This window comes from Xiphophorus hellerii, chromosome 6 (assembly GCF_003331165.1).
Source record: "Xiphophorus hellerii strain 12219 chromosome 6, Xiphophorus_hellerii-4.1, whole genome shotgun sequence".
In the NCBI taxonomy this organism is placed as follows: domain Eukaryota; kingdom Metazoa; phylum Chordata; class Actinopteri; order Cyprinodontiformes; family Poeciliidae; genus Xiphophorus; species Xiphophorus hellerii.
Genome location: NC_045677.1, coordinates 30479606 through 30498394, shown reverse-complemented (window position 1 = coordinate 30498394; position 18789 = coordinate 30479606). Strand labels below are relative to the sequence as shown.

The 18789-nt window shown below is 46.2% G+C and overlaps 3 protein-coding genes and 1 long non-coding RNA gene across 14 annotated transcripts; 2 read left to right on the top strand and 2 right to left on the bottom strand.

Annotated features, from left to right (window-relative positions):
• Positions 1 to 1532: 1532 nt before the first annotated feature.
• On the top strand, positions 1533 to 15177 carry LOC116721444 (gastrula zinc finger protein XlCGF52.1-like). 10 transcript variants are annotated; one of them, XM_032565166.1, is made up of 6 exons: positions 1533 to 1841; positions 5318 to 5373; positions 5850 to 5962; positions 12661 to 12808; positions 12933 to 13080; positions 13226 to 15177. In XM_032565166.1, exon 6 carries the CDS (start codon positions 13276 to 13278, stop codon positions 14548 to 14550), a length of 1275 nt encoding a protein of 424 aa, XP_032421057.1. In that variant the 5' UTR covers positions 1533 to 1841; positions 5318 to 5373; positions 5850 to 5962; positions 12661 to 12808; positions 12933 to 13080; positions 13226 to 13275; the 3' UTR covers positions 14551 to 15177. The 10 variants fall into 10 exon arrangements, 9 of the variants coding, with proteins under 9 accessions (XP_032421057.1, XP_032421060.1, XP_032421064.1 ...); XM_032565169.1 differs by having other exon boundaries at positions 5840 to 5962; XM_032565173.1 differs by lacking the exon at positions 5318 to 5373 and adding an exon at positions 5076 to 5317.
• On the bottom strand, positions 3722 to 4478 carry LOC116721447 (uncharacterized). Its single transcript, XR_004339602.1, has 2 exons — positions 4208 to 4478; positions 3722 to 3869 (listed from the first exon to the last, which is right to left on the bottom strand). It is a non-coding gene; the product is annotated as an uncharacterized LOC116721447 (long non-coding RNA).
• Positions 8117 to 12632, bottom strand: LOC116721443 (zinc finger MYM-type protein 1-like). 2 transcript variants are annotated; one of them, XM_032565164.1, is made up of 3 exons: positions 12291 to 12632; positions 10689 to 10835; positions 8117 to 10587 (listed from the first exon to the last, which is right to left on the bottom strand). In XM_032565164.1, the coding sequence occupies exon 3, from the start codon at positions 10289 to 10291 to the stop codon at positions 8435 to 8437; it is 1857 nt and encodes a 618-aa protein (XP_032421055.1). In that variant the 5' UTR covers positions 10292 to 10587; positions 10689 to 10835; positions 12291 to 12632; the 3' UTR covers positions 8117 to 8434. The 2 variants fall into 2 exon arrangements, with proteins under 2 accessions (XP_032421055.1, XP_032421054.1); XM_032565163.1 differs by lacking the exon at positions 12291 to 12632 and having other exon boundaries at positions 10689 to 10881.
• A 120-nt stretch (positions 15178 to 15297) lies between the features above and the next one.
• Positions 15298 to 18727, top strand: ttc19 (tetratricopeptide repeat domain 19). Its single transcript, XM_032565175.1, has 11 exons — positions 15298 to 15718; positions 15872 to 16002; positions 16100 to 16191; positions 16525 to 16635; positions 16955 to 16993; positions 17075 to 17131; positions 17243 to 17304; positions 17499 to 17602; positions 17677 to 17840; positions 17903 to 18065; positions 18256 to 18727. The coding sequence occupies exons 1-11, from the start codon at positions 15645 to 15647 to the stop codon at positions 18402 to 18404; spliced, it is 1146 nt and encodes a 381-aa protein (XP_032421066.1). The 5' UTR covers positions 15298 to 15644; the 3' UTR covers positions 18405 to 18727.
• Positions 18728 to 18789: the final 62 nt, after the last annotated feature.

Below are 18789 nucleotides of genomic sequence, written 5' to 3'. Positions count from 1 at the left end.
TACTATACTGGAAAATGCTCTATGTACATAACTACTCGCCTCACTCCTCTATAATATGGAATAACAGATTCATATTACATCGCAATAAATCCTTATTTTACAAAGATTGGATGGAGAAGAATATTTGGTCTATTATACACTTAATGGATGCTAATGGTTGCCTGTTAAACTACGAACAATTATGTGCACAATATCAATTCTTTCCCCCAAGAGCTGAATTTACCAAATTATTTAATGCCTTTCCGAAACAATTTATTAATCAGGTAAAAAACTTGATAATAAATAATCCGATGACCCCACAATTACCAAATTTATTAATTAATGGAATTTCATTGACTGACCAAAAATTCAATAACCACACAATTAGAAACTGTCTTAACGAAACTCTGTTCCCTGGGAAAATTAATAGAAATAACATTCTTTCCAAGTTTGATAATAAATCAATTGAAACGTTAAGAACTCTTTATTTTAAACTCCCCATACAACTAAAAGCTAAAGAAACACACTTTAAAATTTTAAATTTACCCTTCAAAAGAACTATTAAGAAATGGCTTTAATATCGATGACAATAAGAGCTCATTTTGTGAACGTGATATTGAAACGATAGACCATATCTTCTATGAATGCAACCAAACCAAAACATTCTGGAATTGCTTAGAAAGGTGGATCAGTTTAAAAATCACACTTCCTGAATCTATTTCTAGAGATATAGTAACTTTTGGAGTGTTATTAATAAACAAAACTACAGAACTCTGTTGTAACTTAATATTTTGTTTGGCAAAATTCTTTATTCATAAACAAAGAGTGCTGAGATCATCCCCAGTTTTTAACATCTTCTTATCTGAATTCCAGTTATATTTGAAATCCTTGAAATGTATTGAATCGTATGAATCCCTGGCTGAAATATTAATGGAATTGCCCACTGATGTATATTAATCCTAATACATGAATCCCCCTTTGCCTTTTTTTTTTTTAGTTATTGTTTCACTATTACTTATTGTAATACTAATTTTCTATTATCAATATTACTCTGTATTCCATTTTAAATATGCCTCTTCTATATGTGCCTTATACAGAATGCCACTATTGTAATTGCCTCATTTGTTTCTGATTAATTTGTTTAAAAAAAAAAAAAAAAATGTGTTCATGTAACGTCATGGTGATGTACCGTATGTGTCGATGACACCTGGCAGACATTTCTGTCTTTGTACTGTTATGTATTTTGTATCTCAATAAAGATCCATTAAAAAAAAACAAAAAAACTTAACATTTATAATGGTGCTGGAGGACCCCAAACAAAAGAAGAAGAAAGTAGGGCGGAGCTGGAGGACCAAACCCCTCATAGCAGACACAGAGGAACACAGACAGACAAGTATAAGAGGACAAATAAATTAAAGAAAACATTTCGTGAAAATATACAACTAACAATATAGACCCAGTTACACTTGTTAACCCGATATTCAGGTTTTAAATGTATTTAAATGAGGACCTGGGTGCAAAAAGCGGCTCCACGCCACTAGGTGGCGGTAAGTTGTTTCCGCCATTAAGAAGAATCAGCAGCAGCGCAGCGATGCTTTGAACGGAGCTCTCTAACCACGAGCCTCCCGGCGTGGATTGAATGAGTTTCCGACCGATGAGTTTCAGACTGTCTGACTTCGGTTCCGATCCAGTTCGGGTCTAGCGGGGAGGCTTCCATACGATTTCCTCTGACTTTTCTCTGCTGGTTCCGGGGGGGGGCAATGACTGAGGTACCGCAGGATGCTAACTGCTAGCTAAGGCCAGCTACATCAACTGGACCAGGCCGATGTGTCGGAACCACCCGGTCCTAGGTTCTTCTCCAGGTGAGCTGATGTGGGTTAGTGATGAGTCGGTCGCGAACGTTTCGGTTCTTAGAGCCGGTTCTTTGAAGTGAACGACGGGAGCCAGACAGGTGTTTTGTCAGGTCAGCATACGTCTACCATAAGTTCTATGAGTGCGCATGCGCATTAGACATGTACAGGAGCTGTCAGTTCAGCATACGCGACAAGATACGACAGAAACAGGTTAATAGTTTTAATGATAACTACAAGGTCCTGGTTTATTCAATGCTGCTGCTGCTGCAGCCACCTACAAAATACGACGAAGCTGAAGTTGGTTTCCGATTCGGAAATGGCTAAAGGGCGATTCCACCTAATTTTTCACTACCTTCCACATCTTTAATCGACTCTAGTTTAAAAACTACAACACCTAGACTCTTCACACCTGGACTGAATTATTCTGCTCTAATAGCGGAATATTTAGAACCATGCTTGGGATTTGTGAAACTTTTATCTGATTTGTGAAACTTCAATAAAGGTTGATTTTACCACTTTATTTGCATCTGGGTTGCATTAGAACTGCTCCATCTCCAAAACTACAACAACTACACACTTCAACCCAGCACTGGATTATTCTGCTCTAATAACAGAATATTTAACAGGGGTCTCAAACTCCAGTTCTCGAGGGCCGCAGTCCTGCAACTTTTAGATCCTCTGGTGCTCAGGTGTGGTGAGCCTCTGCTGCACCACACCTGAACAGAATAATTAGGTCATTAGCAAGGCTGGGAGAACTGGTCTACACAAGCAGGAGGTAATGAAGCCATTTCATTCCAGTGTTTTGTACCTGTGGCACATCTAAAAACTGTAGGTCTGCGGCCCTCCAGGCCTGGAGTTTGAGACCCCTGAATGTTTTTGGATTTGTGAAACTGTTTTCTCATTTGTGAAACTTCCGTAAAGGGCAATTTTTACCTTTTTTTTCGGTCTGGGTCACATGAGATTTGCTCTAATTCCAAAACTACAAGACATAGACACTTCAAACCTGCACTGGATTATTCTCAACTAATAGCAGAATATTTAGGACCATGTTTTTGGATTTGTGAAACTTTAATAAAGGTTGATTTTACCACTTTTTTTTTGCATCTGGATCACACCAGAACTGCTCCAGTTCCTAAAGTACAACTCATAGACTTTTCAAACTTGGACTAGATTATTTTCAACTAAAAGCAGAATATTTTAATCCATGTTTGGGATTTGTGAAACTTTTACGGGATTTGTGAAACTTCATTAAAATTTAGATTATTATTCACACTTGTTCCATGCAGTTTTTTTCAAATTCAAATTAAATTCTAATTCAAAACCACTTTATTAATCCCAAAGGGAAATTAAATATTGGTGTAACTCATTAATTCTTCAGAGAGTTATTGTAGATGGTGATGGCTGTTGGAAGGAAATATCTTCTGCAGCGATCTGTTAAGTGAAGTGAAGTTTCACAGATCAGAAAAAAGTTTCACAAACATGGTTCTAAATATTCTGCTACTAGTTGAGAATAATTTAGTCCAAGTTTTGTGAAGAGTCTAGGTGTTGTAGATTTGGAATTAGAGCAGTTCTCATGGGACCAAGACAAAAAAGTGGTGAAATTGCCCTTTATTGACGTTTCACAAATCAGATAAAGGTTTCACGAATCCCAAACATGATTCTAAATATTCTGCTCTTAGAGCAGAATAATGCAGTGCTGGTTTGAAGAGTCTAGGTGTTGTAGTTTTTAAACTAGAGTCGATTAAAGATGCCAGAAGGTAGTGAAAAATTAGGTGGAATCGCCCTTTAGCCATTTCTGAATCGGAAACCAACTTTAGCTTCATCAAAACTCGGCCATATGAAACTCTCCACAAAGCATACAGCCTCTCATAATAATAGTTTTCTTTATATATATATAAACATATATAAAGGTTATTTTTCATGTCTTCCAGCCGAGGAGTTCTAGATTCAGAGTGATTCAGCAGATTCATCCTGGGCAGTGAATCCGTCTCTCCTTATTTTCCCACTTCTTCCTCACATCGTGTCTTCCTTCAAAACCTTCAAAACAAAAACGGGAGATTTGGGAGCCATCTTACTTTTGACAGTGAAAGAATTGCATATTAATAACAGTCATTGCCACCTGTGTGAACTGGTGAATGTTGTAACATGTAATATATTTATTATAATGTTTTATTTCTAAAGTAGGCTCTTGAGATAATCTAAGTCCATGTTAAAAATGTTAAAACTTTTAACTGGGTGAAACTTCCTAGTGGGGCTGAACCAGGTATTACCCCGATTCGCTACAGCTAATATTAGCTGGTATTTTGCTGGTGGACATAAATACAGTATAGTAATATTCTGATCACAAAATATAAACAATATTATGTCCATCTTACTTGTGAAAAGTTATTTCCCGAGTCCTCAGGTCAACAGTCCATCGATGTGAACAAAAATATCCAGCAGTGCTGAAACTTCTTCTGCTGCTTTGGTTTAGCCAAGATGGCTGCCGTGTGTCCTGCAGCCAAGTTAGGGTAGGACTGGTGCAGAACCAACAACCTGCTCCTGAACTCAACAACACAAAAGAGATCATTGTGGACTTCAGGAGGTCTGGACCCAACCACACACCTCTCCTCATCAACGACAGTGGAGACGGTCAGCAGCACTGAGTTCCTGGGCTTCACATTACAGACGACTTCAGCTGGACGACTCGCATCACTTCACTGGTGAAAAAGGCACAGCAGCGCCTGCACTGTCTGAGACGAATGAGAAAGGCTTCCCTCCTCCACCCATCTTCTCCACCTTCTACAGAGGAACCACTGAGAGCCTGCTGACCAGCAGCATGTCCATCTGGTCTGGAAGCTGCAACTTGTCAGACTGGAAGTCTCTGTGAAGACAGCAGAGAGGATGATGGGGGCTGCGTAGCCAGAGCTAACCAGATCCTCTCTGACTCCACCCATCTTCTCCATGGTCGGTTCATCCGGTTGGCGTCTGGGAGGAGGTTCTGTAGCATCCGCTGCAGAACAGCCAGACTCTCCCACTGACCATCAGATTGCTCAACAATCCCATCACTCAGACTGTCTGAGACTGCTTGAAAATACTAAGTTACATATATTCAGCAATACATGATTATTTGTATATTATGTAATTATATATATATGTGTTTGTGTGACATTTCATTGTCCATTTCACTTATGTTTCTTTGTGCAATGACAGTAAAACCAGTCTAAGTCACTGCGGGTCTACTCTTATGTCTGTGATGTTCAGGGTCCAGTTCCTGCAGCGGTTCTGCTGAACCGGTCCTGGTTCACCAGAACTAGTGTGTGACCTCGAGCGCCGCCCACCTGGAAGTGATGTAACAAAAGGCCGACTGAAGCTCCGCCCCCAGCAGTCTGTTCACAGAGGCGGGGCCGTGACATAACCGGACCGAAGCGTGTTCTGATCCGGGCGGGTCGGCGCTCCCTGACTTGTCACCTGACCCACCTTTGTGATGTGACTCTGTTCCTCAGGTGAGTCTGCGCCTGCAGAGAGGATCTGGGAGGGGCCGGGTCAGCGGCGAGCACAGGTTAGTGTTGTGATGTCACCATGTGGGCGGAGCCTACTGGGAGATGATGTGAACAAAAGGCCGAATTGTAGCGCCACCCTCAGGCAGCTGGTTCTCAGAGCGCGGCGCCGTGACAAAGTCCGACCGAAGCGTTCATCTGATCCCCACCAAGATAAAATTAATTTAAATCTAAATGTTACAAAACGAATATGAATGTTGAACCCCACCAGTTATTAACACAATAGAAATGAGTTATTTTCAAGCTACAAATATTTGGGATCAATAATCAACGATAAGCTGGCAGTTAATATGAAAACTAATCTGTAAAAATGTTCATTAGAGACTTTTGGTGTGAAAAACAGGAAACTTTTAATCTGAAGCTTTTCTGTGGATTCATGGTTTGGAAACTAAAGTGTTGAGAAAAAACTGCTTAAACAAAAAAGTTACTGCTAGCTCAACTTCTCCTTTGTGCCATTTTTATTTGTAGTTGGGCTCAGAAAGCGAAGCTCAGCCTGATTTACATCTGGCGCTCCAGCGCCTCCTGCTGGCTGGAAGTTTCCTGGGATAAAAAGCAGCGGATAGAAGAACTCCTGATTCTGTCCCTAAAATAGTGAGTTATAATTCCATTTTATATCATTTTTATGTTTGTTGGAAATGGCTCTAAAACCATTTAGGCAACAATAAGCTGAAGCAAACTGACTGCTGGTCATGTGATCCTGGGAGCCAATAGGAGACCAGCTTTAAGGGCTCAGCTGATAACCCTCCCCAGGTTGGGTCCTCTTCCAGAATCAGACCAAACTGGGTCAGCGGTTCTGTTCTACTCTGATGGTCAGATCTAATGAAACATTTTAATGAAACCCAAAAGTTGAAGCTCGGTTCTGTTAGAACCCTGATCCTGGAAACGTGTGCTGATTGGTTCTGTAACGTCACGTTTTCTGAATAAACATCCATCCATTTTCTAACCTTTTGTTCCCAGTGGGTCAGGAGGAGCTGCTGCCTGTCCAGCCAACGGTCCGGGTGAGAGGCGGGGTCACCTGGACTGGTCGCCTGGACTGGTCGCCTGGACTGGTCCCCTGGACTGGTCCCCTGGACTGGTCACCTGGACTGGTCCCCTGGACTGGTCACCTGGACTGGTCGCCTGGACTGGTCGCCAGTCTGTCGCAGTGAATAAACATCATTTATGAAATTATCTCCCAGTCTGTCTTAACGTTATTTGGAGGCTTTCCACCTTCTGTTGGATCCAGTTCTGCCTCCACGGAGGAACCTCAGAACCTTCTGAGGTTCTGGAGAAACTTTAGACTTGGAGACCGTTAGAACTGTTGGATCAGCAACAAGCTGGGGAGGGGGGCGACTCCAGCTGCTGTGCTCCCGTCTTCTGTCCAGAGAAGAAGAAGCTGCTCTGTTTCTGCCAGGTTGACCAGCAAAGCCTATGGCGCCCCCTGTGGTTTTAAATGGACCCAGTTCTGACTCGTTTGCATCTTTCAGAACCACAACTGGTTCTGAGCTCAACAGAACCTGGAGACCCGGGGATACCGGAAGGGAGAAACTATTAATTCTATAATTCTGTTGGGTCAGAACAGGTTCTGTTCAGTCTGAGAGCAGCCGAACCCTAAATCAGCTGAAAGCCGATCGGAGTCTGGTGGAGGGGGGCGTGTGACCTTTGTCCCGGAACTGCTCCAGTATCAGCTCCGGACTCGGTTCTGGTTTATCATTGGAACACAGACCCGGAGGGATGCAGACCGACCCGGTTTCACAGGTAAGGAGCTGGTTCGAACCTCGGAACCGGACCAGGTCAGAACTCTGGAAGAGCTAGCAGCTAACCGCTCCACCAGACTCCATTCAGAAAAAGGCAGATAAGAAGCTTTGATTGATTCGGTTCTGGATCAACCGATCCAGAACCGAATCCAGTTTAGTTATACCGGACCTTGGCTCCCATCACACGACCGCTTCAGATACACAGAACGGAACCAGAGCAGAACCTTTCACCGAACCAAGTAACAGAACCTGGACCTGAAGCTAAAAACAGCCGGAAAATGAATGGAGTTTGGTGGGAGCTGCAGCTACCGGGCTGCTCTCTTCACGGTTCTGTCGACCCGGTTCTGGGTCCAATGTTCCCCTCAGAAATGCGGCAGTTTGGGCGGAACTTGCAGCTGGTTCTGGGCCTGAGATCATTTAGGGTTCTGCTGTGGTTGAAGGTTCTGGCTCTGACGTCATCATATAAACAACGAGGTGTGATCATGTTTACATCATGCGATGACACGATTGGCTGCCAGCTCCCCGTTAGTCGGGTCGGTTTGGCAGCTGGTGTGTGAATGGTTAATCCATCGGTACTGGTCCGGTTCCGGTCAGCATCCGGATCAGCAGAACCAGCTAATCCAGGGTTCGATTCAGTCGGTCTGCCCGACCCGACTGGTTCAAGTTGTGAAAGAACAACCTTGGTTCTGATCAGGTTCTTTTCCTGATGTTTTATTAAGATAGGAACCAGACATGAGACCCAGACTGTTGGCCTGGTTCTGGTGGTCCGGATGCGGTTCCAGCCGTGTTGAACCACAGAGAGAACTAAAACCTGCAGGATCCCGGGCTGGTTCTGAGAACCAGGATCATCAGCTAGTTGTCAACAGTGGCGGAGCTAGACTTTTATTTCTGGGGGGGCGAATGGGGGGCCAGGGCTATCTGTAAGGGGTCCACTGACTATGACAATGACAATACAGTAAAAGTACTTTCATTCACATACTATATATAAATAAAGACTCATGAAATGAGATTTGCTCATGTAATTTGCAGTTTATTATCAATGCATGCCACACAAAGCATAAGTGGACATTAACCTCTAAATGACACCATTGTAACAAGACAAGACTTACAATGAGAATGCAGTGTCACACAGTTCACAATTACAATATCTCAAAAAAGAAGGTTGTATGTTATGGAAACTGTTATTTAATAGATGCTACATGTGCATTTTATTTTCGAACTTAATGCAGCTATGACCAAATGTACTGACTCCTAAACTATCATTGGTACAAGTACCAGTCGGTGAAGACCCAAATCATGACGAGAAACACAAGACTTCTTCATGCACTCATAAAAGTAAAATCCTTCGGTTGTTGTGAGATGAAGCAAAATATGTTACAAAGTCATCCATGTTGAGGCCCCGTGCCCTCCTTGACTCTATGCTAAGTGTTCCAATGTGACTTAGCCTGGCATCAGCCATTGTTGTCCTTAGGTAACTTTTAATTAATTTTAAAGCAGAAAAGCTTCTCTCACAAGAAGCAGTACTAACTGGACTAACTACTGCAATCTTGCAAAGTCTGAATAATTCATGTAAAACCTCTTTATAAGGTTCAAGAAACAGAATAAAATCAAGCAAAGTAGAAGGTGTGCCTAAATCACTCTTTATTCTCTGATCAAGCAAACGCCTTATTTGGTGCACTTCATGTTTCAGGTCATCTAAATCTGACTCAAAGATATGTCCAAAAGCAATCAGAGGCTCCTCATTCAAGAAAGTTGCACTTTTGGGGTTTAGGGACTGCACTCCTTGCATGATCTCACAATTTTTCTTTGAAAAACGCCTCTTTAACTCCGCTATGAGACAGTCAAGCACCTGATTAAAGAGTGGTCTGGGGAAGCCCTCGTCATCACATTTTCTCTGTCCTATAGTGCTCATTACAAGTGAGTCAAGAAATTTTGAACTTAATCTTGGATTTCTTCTGTCAATTTTTACACTGATTTTGCTCTTCTCAGCAAGTTCCTCAACCTCTTTCCATAGTTCATCAAAGTACTTTTCATTTCTGTAGTCCTGGAAAGTGTCTATAAGAGCACCTACTAGATCTACAGCTCTTGCTAGGTCAAGAGTGCTGGACTGAAGCATGTCGGAAAGACATTTGGCATCACCAAGCACTTTACAAAAGGTAACCAAAAGACCTAAAAATTGGATATCTATTTGAAGAAGCAGGCCCCTTGCCTCCACTGTTCTTTCGCCATTTCTTTCAAGTGCAATATCCTGCAACAATCTCAGAACTGCTGGAAGTCTGTCTCTCATGGTACGGCATGCCGTATACCTGCAGGCCCACCTCGTATCTGAAAGTGCCTGGAGCTCCCTGGGTTGTTCTGCTGGATACAACTCTTTCTGTACGTCAAGCCACCTCAGATGAACATAAGAGCCAGACACAAAGTTATGAAGCTGCTGTAGAAGTGCAAAAAAGTCAACGACCTCAGGGACTGCTTTGGTAGCATCAACAAGGACTAAATTCAAGCAACGTGCGTTACAATGAACATAAAATGCAAATCTGGCATTGCTCTGAATTCTGGCAGATACACCAGAATGCTTCCCACTCATGACGGATGCACCGTCATAACCCTGTCCCACTAGGTTATTCCTGTAGTCCAGACCATGTTTCTCAAGACAGCTAATGATCATTGCACTAAGACCTGCTGCATTAAGGCTTTCAGCTGCCTGGAAACATAGGAAGCTTTCGTGGATGACACCATTGTAATAATATCGTACAACCAAAGACATTTGTTCCTTTTTTTGCAAGTCTTTTGTTTCATCTGCAATAACACTGAACACTTCACATTCCTTCACTTCTTTTATGATTTCAGTCTGTACCATCTCTGCTAAGCCCTGAAGAATTTCATTTTGGATTTGATGACTTGTGTATTTTGCATTGGCACATCCTCTAAGCTTTTTTTCAATTAACTGATCATGCTTTGCTATTTCATCCAATATAGCCAAAAAGTTTCCCTTATTTCTAGAGTCCCCAGACTCTCGATGGCCCCTTTGAGCAATATTTTGTGTTGCAGTCAAAAGAAGAACATCGGCTATTGTTTTAATATAATAACGGTTTTCTTCCACCACTTTTTTCCGGTTTGTGTTTATAGAATTTAGCATGGTTGTATTTCCCTCATTAGCCCTTTTATATTGACTCCATGCATACATTGCATTTACATGGTGCTCTAACTTTGAGTGAAGCTTAAATCCAGACTCCTTGGACAATGCCTTTTTCCAATTACTGAAGCCGGAATGCGAAGCAAAGACACTATCTGGTGCATTAGGCAAAGAAAAATGCCTACAGGCAAAGCAGTAGGAGGAGTCTTTAATAACAGAATATTCTAACCAAGAATAGTCTTTGTACCAGGAGCTGTGAAAAGTTCTCTTTCTTGTTCCATGCTGAGTTCTGGGGAAGTTTGTCAAACTTGGCTGAACAGGGCCCTGTTCTTTTGACTTTGAAATATCTGGAATACAAACACAATGGTTATGTACACATAATTTACATGATCATTATGTCATGTAAATTGTGCAGCTACTAAGCAGGTCTTAGTGTAAGTAAAATTACCACTGGGTCCTTTTGGAAAAGCAAAAGGAGTGCTGGACACTGCTGAGAAGAGATCAGTGGTATCTCCTGCAATTGCCCCTTCTGGCTCATCATCATCCTGGTCAGGCGCAGAGCTTTCTGTGTTTTCAGACTCCTCCTTTGATGGAACTACGTTGTAAAAACAGTACATTAACATAATTGAACCAACAATTAAAGAAACACATTAGCAGAAGCCAGCAAGTAAAAATAACCTAAAACGGGGCAGGAATTTGACTGTTTCTGTAGATACTCTGACCTGGTGATGGTGGATTGGTGTTTGCCAGACTTTCTTTCTCGTGACTGTTCTCAGGACATGAGCTACCAGGACTGCTGATGTCAGAGCTGAACCCTGTTTGATCTGTGCCTGATTTGCTTCTTTTTATAAAGAAGCTGTCTATCCTGCCTCCCTGTCTTTTCATTCTCAACTGACCCTAGGAAAAAAAACAAGCCAGTCATGTTATGCCAAGTATCACTTCCTATTACTTAGTGTTAATAGATCCCCACTTCCAGTGTGTAGGTCAGGGGAAACAGACTGTGGCTGTATGTTCAGCATTCAAACTTCTCAGCTACTGGACCGACTAACCTGTTTTTGTTCATGATCATTATCGACTTTATTTATAAAGCACTTTAACAGCAGCCAGAGCTGAAATAAAGTGCTAAACATCAGCGATAAGATAAAAGAAAACATAAAAGAAAATGACAAAGCTAAACACATAAGAATTTAAATAAATTAAACATTTCATGGAAAACATAATAAAGCAAAAAGAGTAACAGATTAAATTGTCACAAGTTCATGCCCTTTCCTAGGGGAAACGGAACCTCTAACAAAGTGTTGCCGTTTCATAGAAAATGTTTAGAAAAGAATTAGTAAAAATAGCAAATGTCAGTGGGGAACTTGTGTGGAGTTTTTTCACTCATTTTATAGTACAAGCTGGCTCCATTAGCATTACCTTTCACAGGTAAGAAAGAAAGAACACAATTTTATGAACAGAATTTCTTGACTTTGTGGCCAAACGACAGCTTCTGAGCCAATAAATATTTCCCATGTAATTATATTGGCCAGAAGTAACTACTCTGATTTTTATTTTCTTAGTATAGCTAACATTTTTCATTCTGTATAGTTTTATTTAATGCGAGAGCTAATAAGAAATCGCTGTTAGAAAGAAAGAGCATTACAGACCAGAGGATTTTGGCAGGTCATATAATCAGGAATGTCGTGATCCATTCTGTCTGATAACACATGCACCACGTTGGATACTTTTTTTTTTACTTCCCGTATTTATCCTCCCGACATTGTTCAGGCAGACGTGAGTGGTAAACACACTGAAACACGTCAGCGTCTTTACAATACTTTTTGCTTCTGCGTGCATTACGAGTCTGACTGGCAGACGTGACGTATCATAGCAACTGGCCGACTCGCTCACTAAGTCGGCGTCTACGTATGTCTATAGCTGTAGCATTGTTAGCTTGATGCTCGCAACTTATAGTAGTAACTCAACTACCAGAAACTATTTCCTGGCTGAGCACAAAATGTTTTTAACGGGGTTTTTTTTATTGGTAGTAGTAAACCATTGTAAAACTTACCTTTGAAGTCAGATTATCCGTCTTGGAGTCAAATCGACTGTATTCCTCTTAGCTGTACAATATTTCTCTATCGTCTCTTCGCGGTTCTCCTTCTCTTCTTCTGTTGGGTCAACTCTGTTGTGTCCAAATGGTGTATCACAATAAACGTAAATGGTGCATATCGCCCCCTGCTGCTTTTGAGCAGTCACAACAGTCACAAGTGTCACAACCCATTGTGGTACATAGTGCTACCTACTGTGAAGGAATGACTGGGTGTCGTGACATGTCGATCATTTGGGGGGGCCGCTGGGGGGGCCAATCAGATGGCTGGGGGGGCACTGGCCCCCCCGGCCCCCCCTCTAGCTCCGCCTCTGGTTGTCAATCTTCGTAGGAACCGACCAGACAGAACCAGAACCCCAGACTAGTTCCAGGAACCTGAACCGTCTCTGACCCAGCAGGAGGAGGACACACCGTCTGGAGTTGAGGCTGAGGTCAGAGGTCACTGACTCTAGAGCAGCAGTCTGACCGCATGGTGTCAGGTATAGTTTGGTGGAAGGACGACATCTGTTTTTTAGGAGCTGGCCACAGCCTCACTTCTACCAACCAATCAGATCTGACAACTCCTCAGATCTGGTTCTGATGAAGTTTCTGGTTCTGTTCCAGGATGCGGCTGCTGGACCTTGCAGCGTCCAGATCAAACCAGAACCAGGCGACGACGTGGAGATCCGGTCCTTCCCTCTGCTGAAGAAGCTGAGCGTCAAGCTGACTGACTGCAGGGCGTGGCTGGAGGGGCGGGACTTCCTGTCTCTGGGTGAGGCTTCTGTTGGGTCAGTTCGGTTCTGGTTCTGACTGCCTGTTCTGTGGAGTCGGTTTATGGTCGGATGTGAACGACGGAGGCTGCAGGGTTCCTCAGAACCAGTTCAGGTCAGTGACCTCTGACCTCTGCTCCTCCTCAGATGACCACCCTGAGCTGCGGCCGTGGGGCGCCACCAACAGCGGCAGGAGGATGGCGTACTGCCCCATGTGTCAGCGGGGCTTCTACAAGCCGGCCCACCTGGAGGCCCACCTGTGGACCCACCGGGGCCAGAACCCCAACCAGTGCTGGGAGTGTGGGAAGACCTACCCGACCCTGATGAGCCTGGTTCTGCACCAGCAGGTCCACGGCCGCAGCGAGCCCTACCACTGCTCCTACTGCGACCGCACCTTCGCCCTGAAGCGGGACTGGAAGACTCACCACCGGACCCACTCCGGGACCAAGCCCTTCAAGTGCTGGTTCTGTGGGGACGGCTTTGGCCAGCAGAACCAGCTAGACCAGCACCTGGAGGCCCACCAGGGGGAGCGGTCCTACCACTGTGACGTCTGCGACAAGATGTTCGTCTCCTACCAGGGCTTCAACTTCCACCGCCGGGCGCACAAGACCTCCAAGCGCCTGCCGTGCCTCAAGTGCTCCAAGACTTTCAGCAACCCTCAGAGCCTGAAGGTCCACCAGGCCACCCACTCCAGCAGGAAGCCGCACACCTGCCCCACCTGTGGGAAAGGCTTCAAGCTGCTGGGTGGCCTGCGCAGCCACCAGCGGGTCCACCAGGACCTGAGGGAGTACCGCTGCTCCGAATGCAGCAAGTGCTTCTCCAGCCTGCAGGGCCTGAAGCTGCACGACCGCACGCACACGGGCCTCAAGCCCTACGGCTGTGCCGAGTGCGGCAAGAGGTTCACACAGGCTCCGCACCTCAAGGCCCACATGGTCACCCACACCGGCGAGCGGCCCTTCCTCTGCACCACCTGCGGCAAGAGGTTCACCCAGTCGTCCCACCTCAACTCTCACATCAAGCTGTTCCACCTGGGCGAGAAGCCGTTCAGCTGCGCCGACTGCGGCAAGAGCTTCACCATCGCTCACTACCTGAAGATGCACCGGCTCAGCCACACCAAGGAGAAGCTCTACCAGTGCTCCTACTGCGACAAGGCCTTCTCCTACCACAACTCCTGGAGGGCCCACGAGAGGATTCACACCGGCGAGCGCCCCTTCGGCTGCCGCGACTGCGGCCGGACCTTCATCACGTCCGGCTCTCTGCTGACCCACCAGCGCGCCGCGCACACCGGCGAAAAGAACCACTACTGCATCACCTGCGGCGAGTTCTTCTTCACCAGCTCCCTGCTGCGCGTGCACCAGCTGGACCACACCGGCGAGCGCCCGCACGTCTGCAGCTGCGGCAAGACCTTTAAGACCAAAGGAGTCCTGAGGTTCCACCTGAAGAGGTTCACGGACCACCGGCCGGCCCAGTGAGCCGGTTCTGGGCTGAGAGCACAGCTGGTTCTGCTGAGCAGAATGCCAGGAAGGTCAGCACACTGTAGCAGTCCTCAGCTGGACAAACTGGACCAACCTGATTAACTGGACTGAACCAGGCAGAATAAAGAGTCGGAGTGATTCCTCTTCTGCTCGGAGATGGTCTTTATTCCTGGTTCTGGAGATGTAAAAGGACCGGGTCAGAACCAGGAATCCAGCCGTTGGACCAGTATTTGCTGCTAACATAGTCTCTGATTAAAAAATCTTGAATGTTTGGACCCGGTTCTGTTCTGGGTCCATGACGTCACTCTGGTTCCGTCTTCCAGAGAGATGTCCCCACTGACAGCTGGAGGGTCAGAGGTCACAGGTCTGATCAGCTGAGCCTGATGTGGTTTATTTTGGACCTCTGGTTCAGACCAGTAGCATCATGTTTGGTTCTGGACCTGCAGGTTGAACCCCCTCCATCCCTGACCTTCACTGCTGACTTGGACAGAACCGGGTCGGTCAAAGTTGCTTCTTCATGCTGAAAACATTCAAAACCAGGATCAGTTTTCCTGATTCTGACCCAGTTAATGAATCTATTCCCTGAACAGTTCAGAACCAAAATAAAACTGCTTTAACCTCCTAGCGCTGGTTTTCTTCTTCTTGAGTTTTAAGGCGGGTCACATCCGTTTTATCGCCACCTACTGTGCTGGAGTGAGCCCCACAGGATGTTTCTCTTCTACTTAAACTAAAATTTTATATATAAAATCCCATTTCCTTTAGAAATTTAATAAATGCTTTATTGATCTTGTGTGTATTCACTCTTAGTGCCTCCACAACATGTTTCCTTAATTCTTGTTTTAATTTTTCTCCACTCAGCCTGTAGTTATGATGCTCACACCACACTCACATCTCCCTGTTGGATGTTTACCTCTGGTTCTGCTTTCAGAAATTTTACCAAAATGAACTAAAATCAGTTCGGAAAAATAAAACACCAATTATTTTTTTATTATATTTGCTGAAAATCTGCGGAAATGTAGATTTCAAGGCTTTTATTTTGAAGTGCGGCATTTCATAGCATGACTTCCGTTCATTTTATGTAAATAGTAAAGATGGCGGCTTCTTGTGTACTCCGAACCATCCTCAGCCGAACTCTGAGCCGGTCCAGATGTTCTGGAGGGGTCAGGTCAGTACCGACCAACATCAGCAGCTTCTCCTCATGGCGGTTTCTGATTGGCTCTAGCTTTTATTAATATTGATGACGTATCAATACCTCATCCACCGCAGGGAACCTGGGCTCACCTGGACCGCCTGCATTAACAGCTTACCGCCCCTACAGGTGGCCTTTGACCTCTGCTCGGGTTGTTTCTGAGGCGAGACGCCGCGCAGCATGCTGGGAGGCACAAAGCAGACGTCAAGACGGCACAAAACACCACCGAAGAAGAGGAGGAGGTTTGTGGGCGGTAGTCGGTAGGTTCAGTCACTCACCTGTCAGAAACCTGGGGATTCACCTCTGACCTGTCTCTCTCTGCTGACCTCTGACCTGTCTCTCTCTGCTGACCTGCAGCGTTCTCCCTGTTCAGCGCCACCGATGAAGACCAGAGGGACGAAGCTCAGAGGAAGGAGGACGACATCATTCTGCTGCTGAAGAAAGCCAAGGTACCAGAACGTGGACCGGAACCAGAACCGAGACAGACAGAGGACACACGGCGACGTGGGAACACAGAACAGGAAGTTCTGTGTTCCCACGTCGGCTGAGACGAGCCGGGAGACCCAGAAACCGAGTCCGGACTCGAGGGCGGGATGTTCAGAACCGAGCCCGACCTTTACTCATCCAGAACCAGAGGCCCGTCTGTTCCGCGGGACGGACCTCTGCGGCCGGCTTCAGTAGGCGGGAACCGACAAATCTCACTCCGACTCGGGTCATCTGGACTAGAGCGACGAGTCCTGCGGGTCCAGTTGGTCAGAGTAACCGTCCACTTTCTGTTGCAGCTCAGCGTGCATCGAGGAAATCTGCAGGCGGCTTCGTCCTTCTTCCACCAGGCGGTCGCTCTCGCTCAGCAGACCCACAACAACCAGGCCATCATCTACACCTACAGCCAGGTGACCTGTCTGTCCCCTGTCTGTCCTCTGTGTGTCCTCTGTGTGTCCCCTGTGTCCCCCTGTCTGTCCTCTGTGTGTCCCCTGTGTGTCCCCCTGTCTGTCCTCTGTGTGTCCCCTGTCTGTCCCCTGTGTCCCCCTGTCTGTCCCCTGTCTGTCCTCTGTCTGTCCCCTGTCTGTCCTCTGTGTGTCCCCTGTCTGTCCCCTGTGTCCCCCTGTCTGTCCCCTGTGTGTCCCCCTGTCTGTCCTCTGTGTGTCCCCCTGTCTGTCCTCTGTCCTGCTGTGTAATTGCTAACTGAATGATCAGTGACGTCCTCCTCAGATGGCGAACCTGGCCTACATTCAGGGTCAGCTGGACAGCGTGAGTACGGCCCAGTCCAATCCAGGCTGGTTCCTTTCAGCTGGTTCTCCTCATCTTCATCTCTGCTCCTCTTCCTCTCAGGCAGAGAAGCTCTTCAAAGCAGCCATGAGCTACATGCTGGCAGGAGGAACTCCAGAGGTTAGCTCCCCTCACCTGCCCAGGTGTTCTGCTTCAGTTCTTCCTGAGCTGGTTCAGTGTTAGACCCTCCATTTGGCTGAAAACACCACCTCACTTCCTGTCTGTTTCCAGGACGACAACGCTGTCATTGAGATGTCTCTGAAGCTGGCTACCATTTACGCTGAGCAGAACAGGTAAGGGGTGGGGCCACCGGAAGAACTAGTTCACTTCGTGTCCAGTTCACCAGAAGAACCAGTTCACTTAATGTCCAGATCACCTGAAGAACCAGTTCACTTCGTGTCCAGTTGTATATCAGGACCATGTTGGTACTGGTTAGTCAAAGTTATCAGAGGTCAAAGGTCATTAACTTTTCTCTTCTATTGTGAAGGGCGGAGCTGGCCGAACACGGTTTCAGATTCTGTGTGGAATCACTGGAGGCTAAACTGGAGAAGTACAAGAAGCAACCAGAAGACGAGAAGACAGAGGGGACAGGTGAGACAGAGGGGACAGGTGAGACAGAGGGGACAGGTGAGACATTTCAGCGACTTGTGTGTTTCTGTTTCCAGAGGAGCAGGAAGCTCTGAGGAAAGACACTCACCTTCTGCTGGGTTTGTGTTTGGACTCGCGAGCGCGGTACCGAGTCTCAAGGATGGATCTGGACCTGGCTGGACATGACTACAGGAAAGCTCTGGACATCTGCCGCCAGGAGCAGGGACAGGATCACCCACAGGTAGACGCACCTGGTGACACCACCGGAGACACCTAGTCTGAACTCTTCTGTGTCTCCATCAGACACTGGTCCTGATGAGCGACTTGGCCACCATCTTGGACCTGCAGGGTCGTCATGACGACGCATTGGTTCTGATCCAGCAGGCGGTGGACCTCAGCGTCTCCGTGGAAAATCCGGATCACCACGTTCTGCTGGAGAACCTGGCGGGGATCCTGCTGCACACAGGTGAGTTCATCTGGACAGACCGGACCGTTCTGGGTCTGACCTCTGGTTGTGGTTCCGACCTAAGGTTCTGGTTCTGACCTCTGGTTCTGGTTCCGACCTAAGGTTCTGGTTCTGACCTCTGGTTCTGGTTCTGGTTCTGGTTCTGACCTCTGGTTGTGGTTCTGACCTCTGGTTGTGGTTCTGTCCCCAGGCCGGCTGGGTGACTCTGCCCGGTTCTATCAGGAGGCACTGGACCGGGCCCAGCAGGCTGGAGACCGGGCCGCACTGGAGCGGATCCAGGACGGGCTGGAGGAGCTGAGGAAGAGGAGGAGCCAGGCGACGAAGGAAGAGCAGGACTGACCCGGTTCTGATGACCCGTCCTGGGTCCTACATGTGTCCCATTGTTGTTTCCCATCATTTCTCCAGAACCTCCAGAACTTTTGACCCATTATGTGGTTCTGTAACGGAGCGGATGCAGCTCTGTGTTTTTAGTGTGTAGCAGTGTGTGTGTGTGTGTGTAGCAGTGTGTGTGTGTGTGTGTGTGTGCAGGTTCCCACAGGTGAGTCGCCCTGCTGTGTTTACTGAGTGCGTCTCCGTGACGACAGTGAGCAGGAGGGGGCGGGGCTAAGAACAGCTGTGTGTTGTGACAACATGAGTTTAAATAAATGATGTTTGGTGTTTTAGTCGTGATTCACTGATAATCTGACTGACATGATGATGACGATGATGATGATGACGATGATGA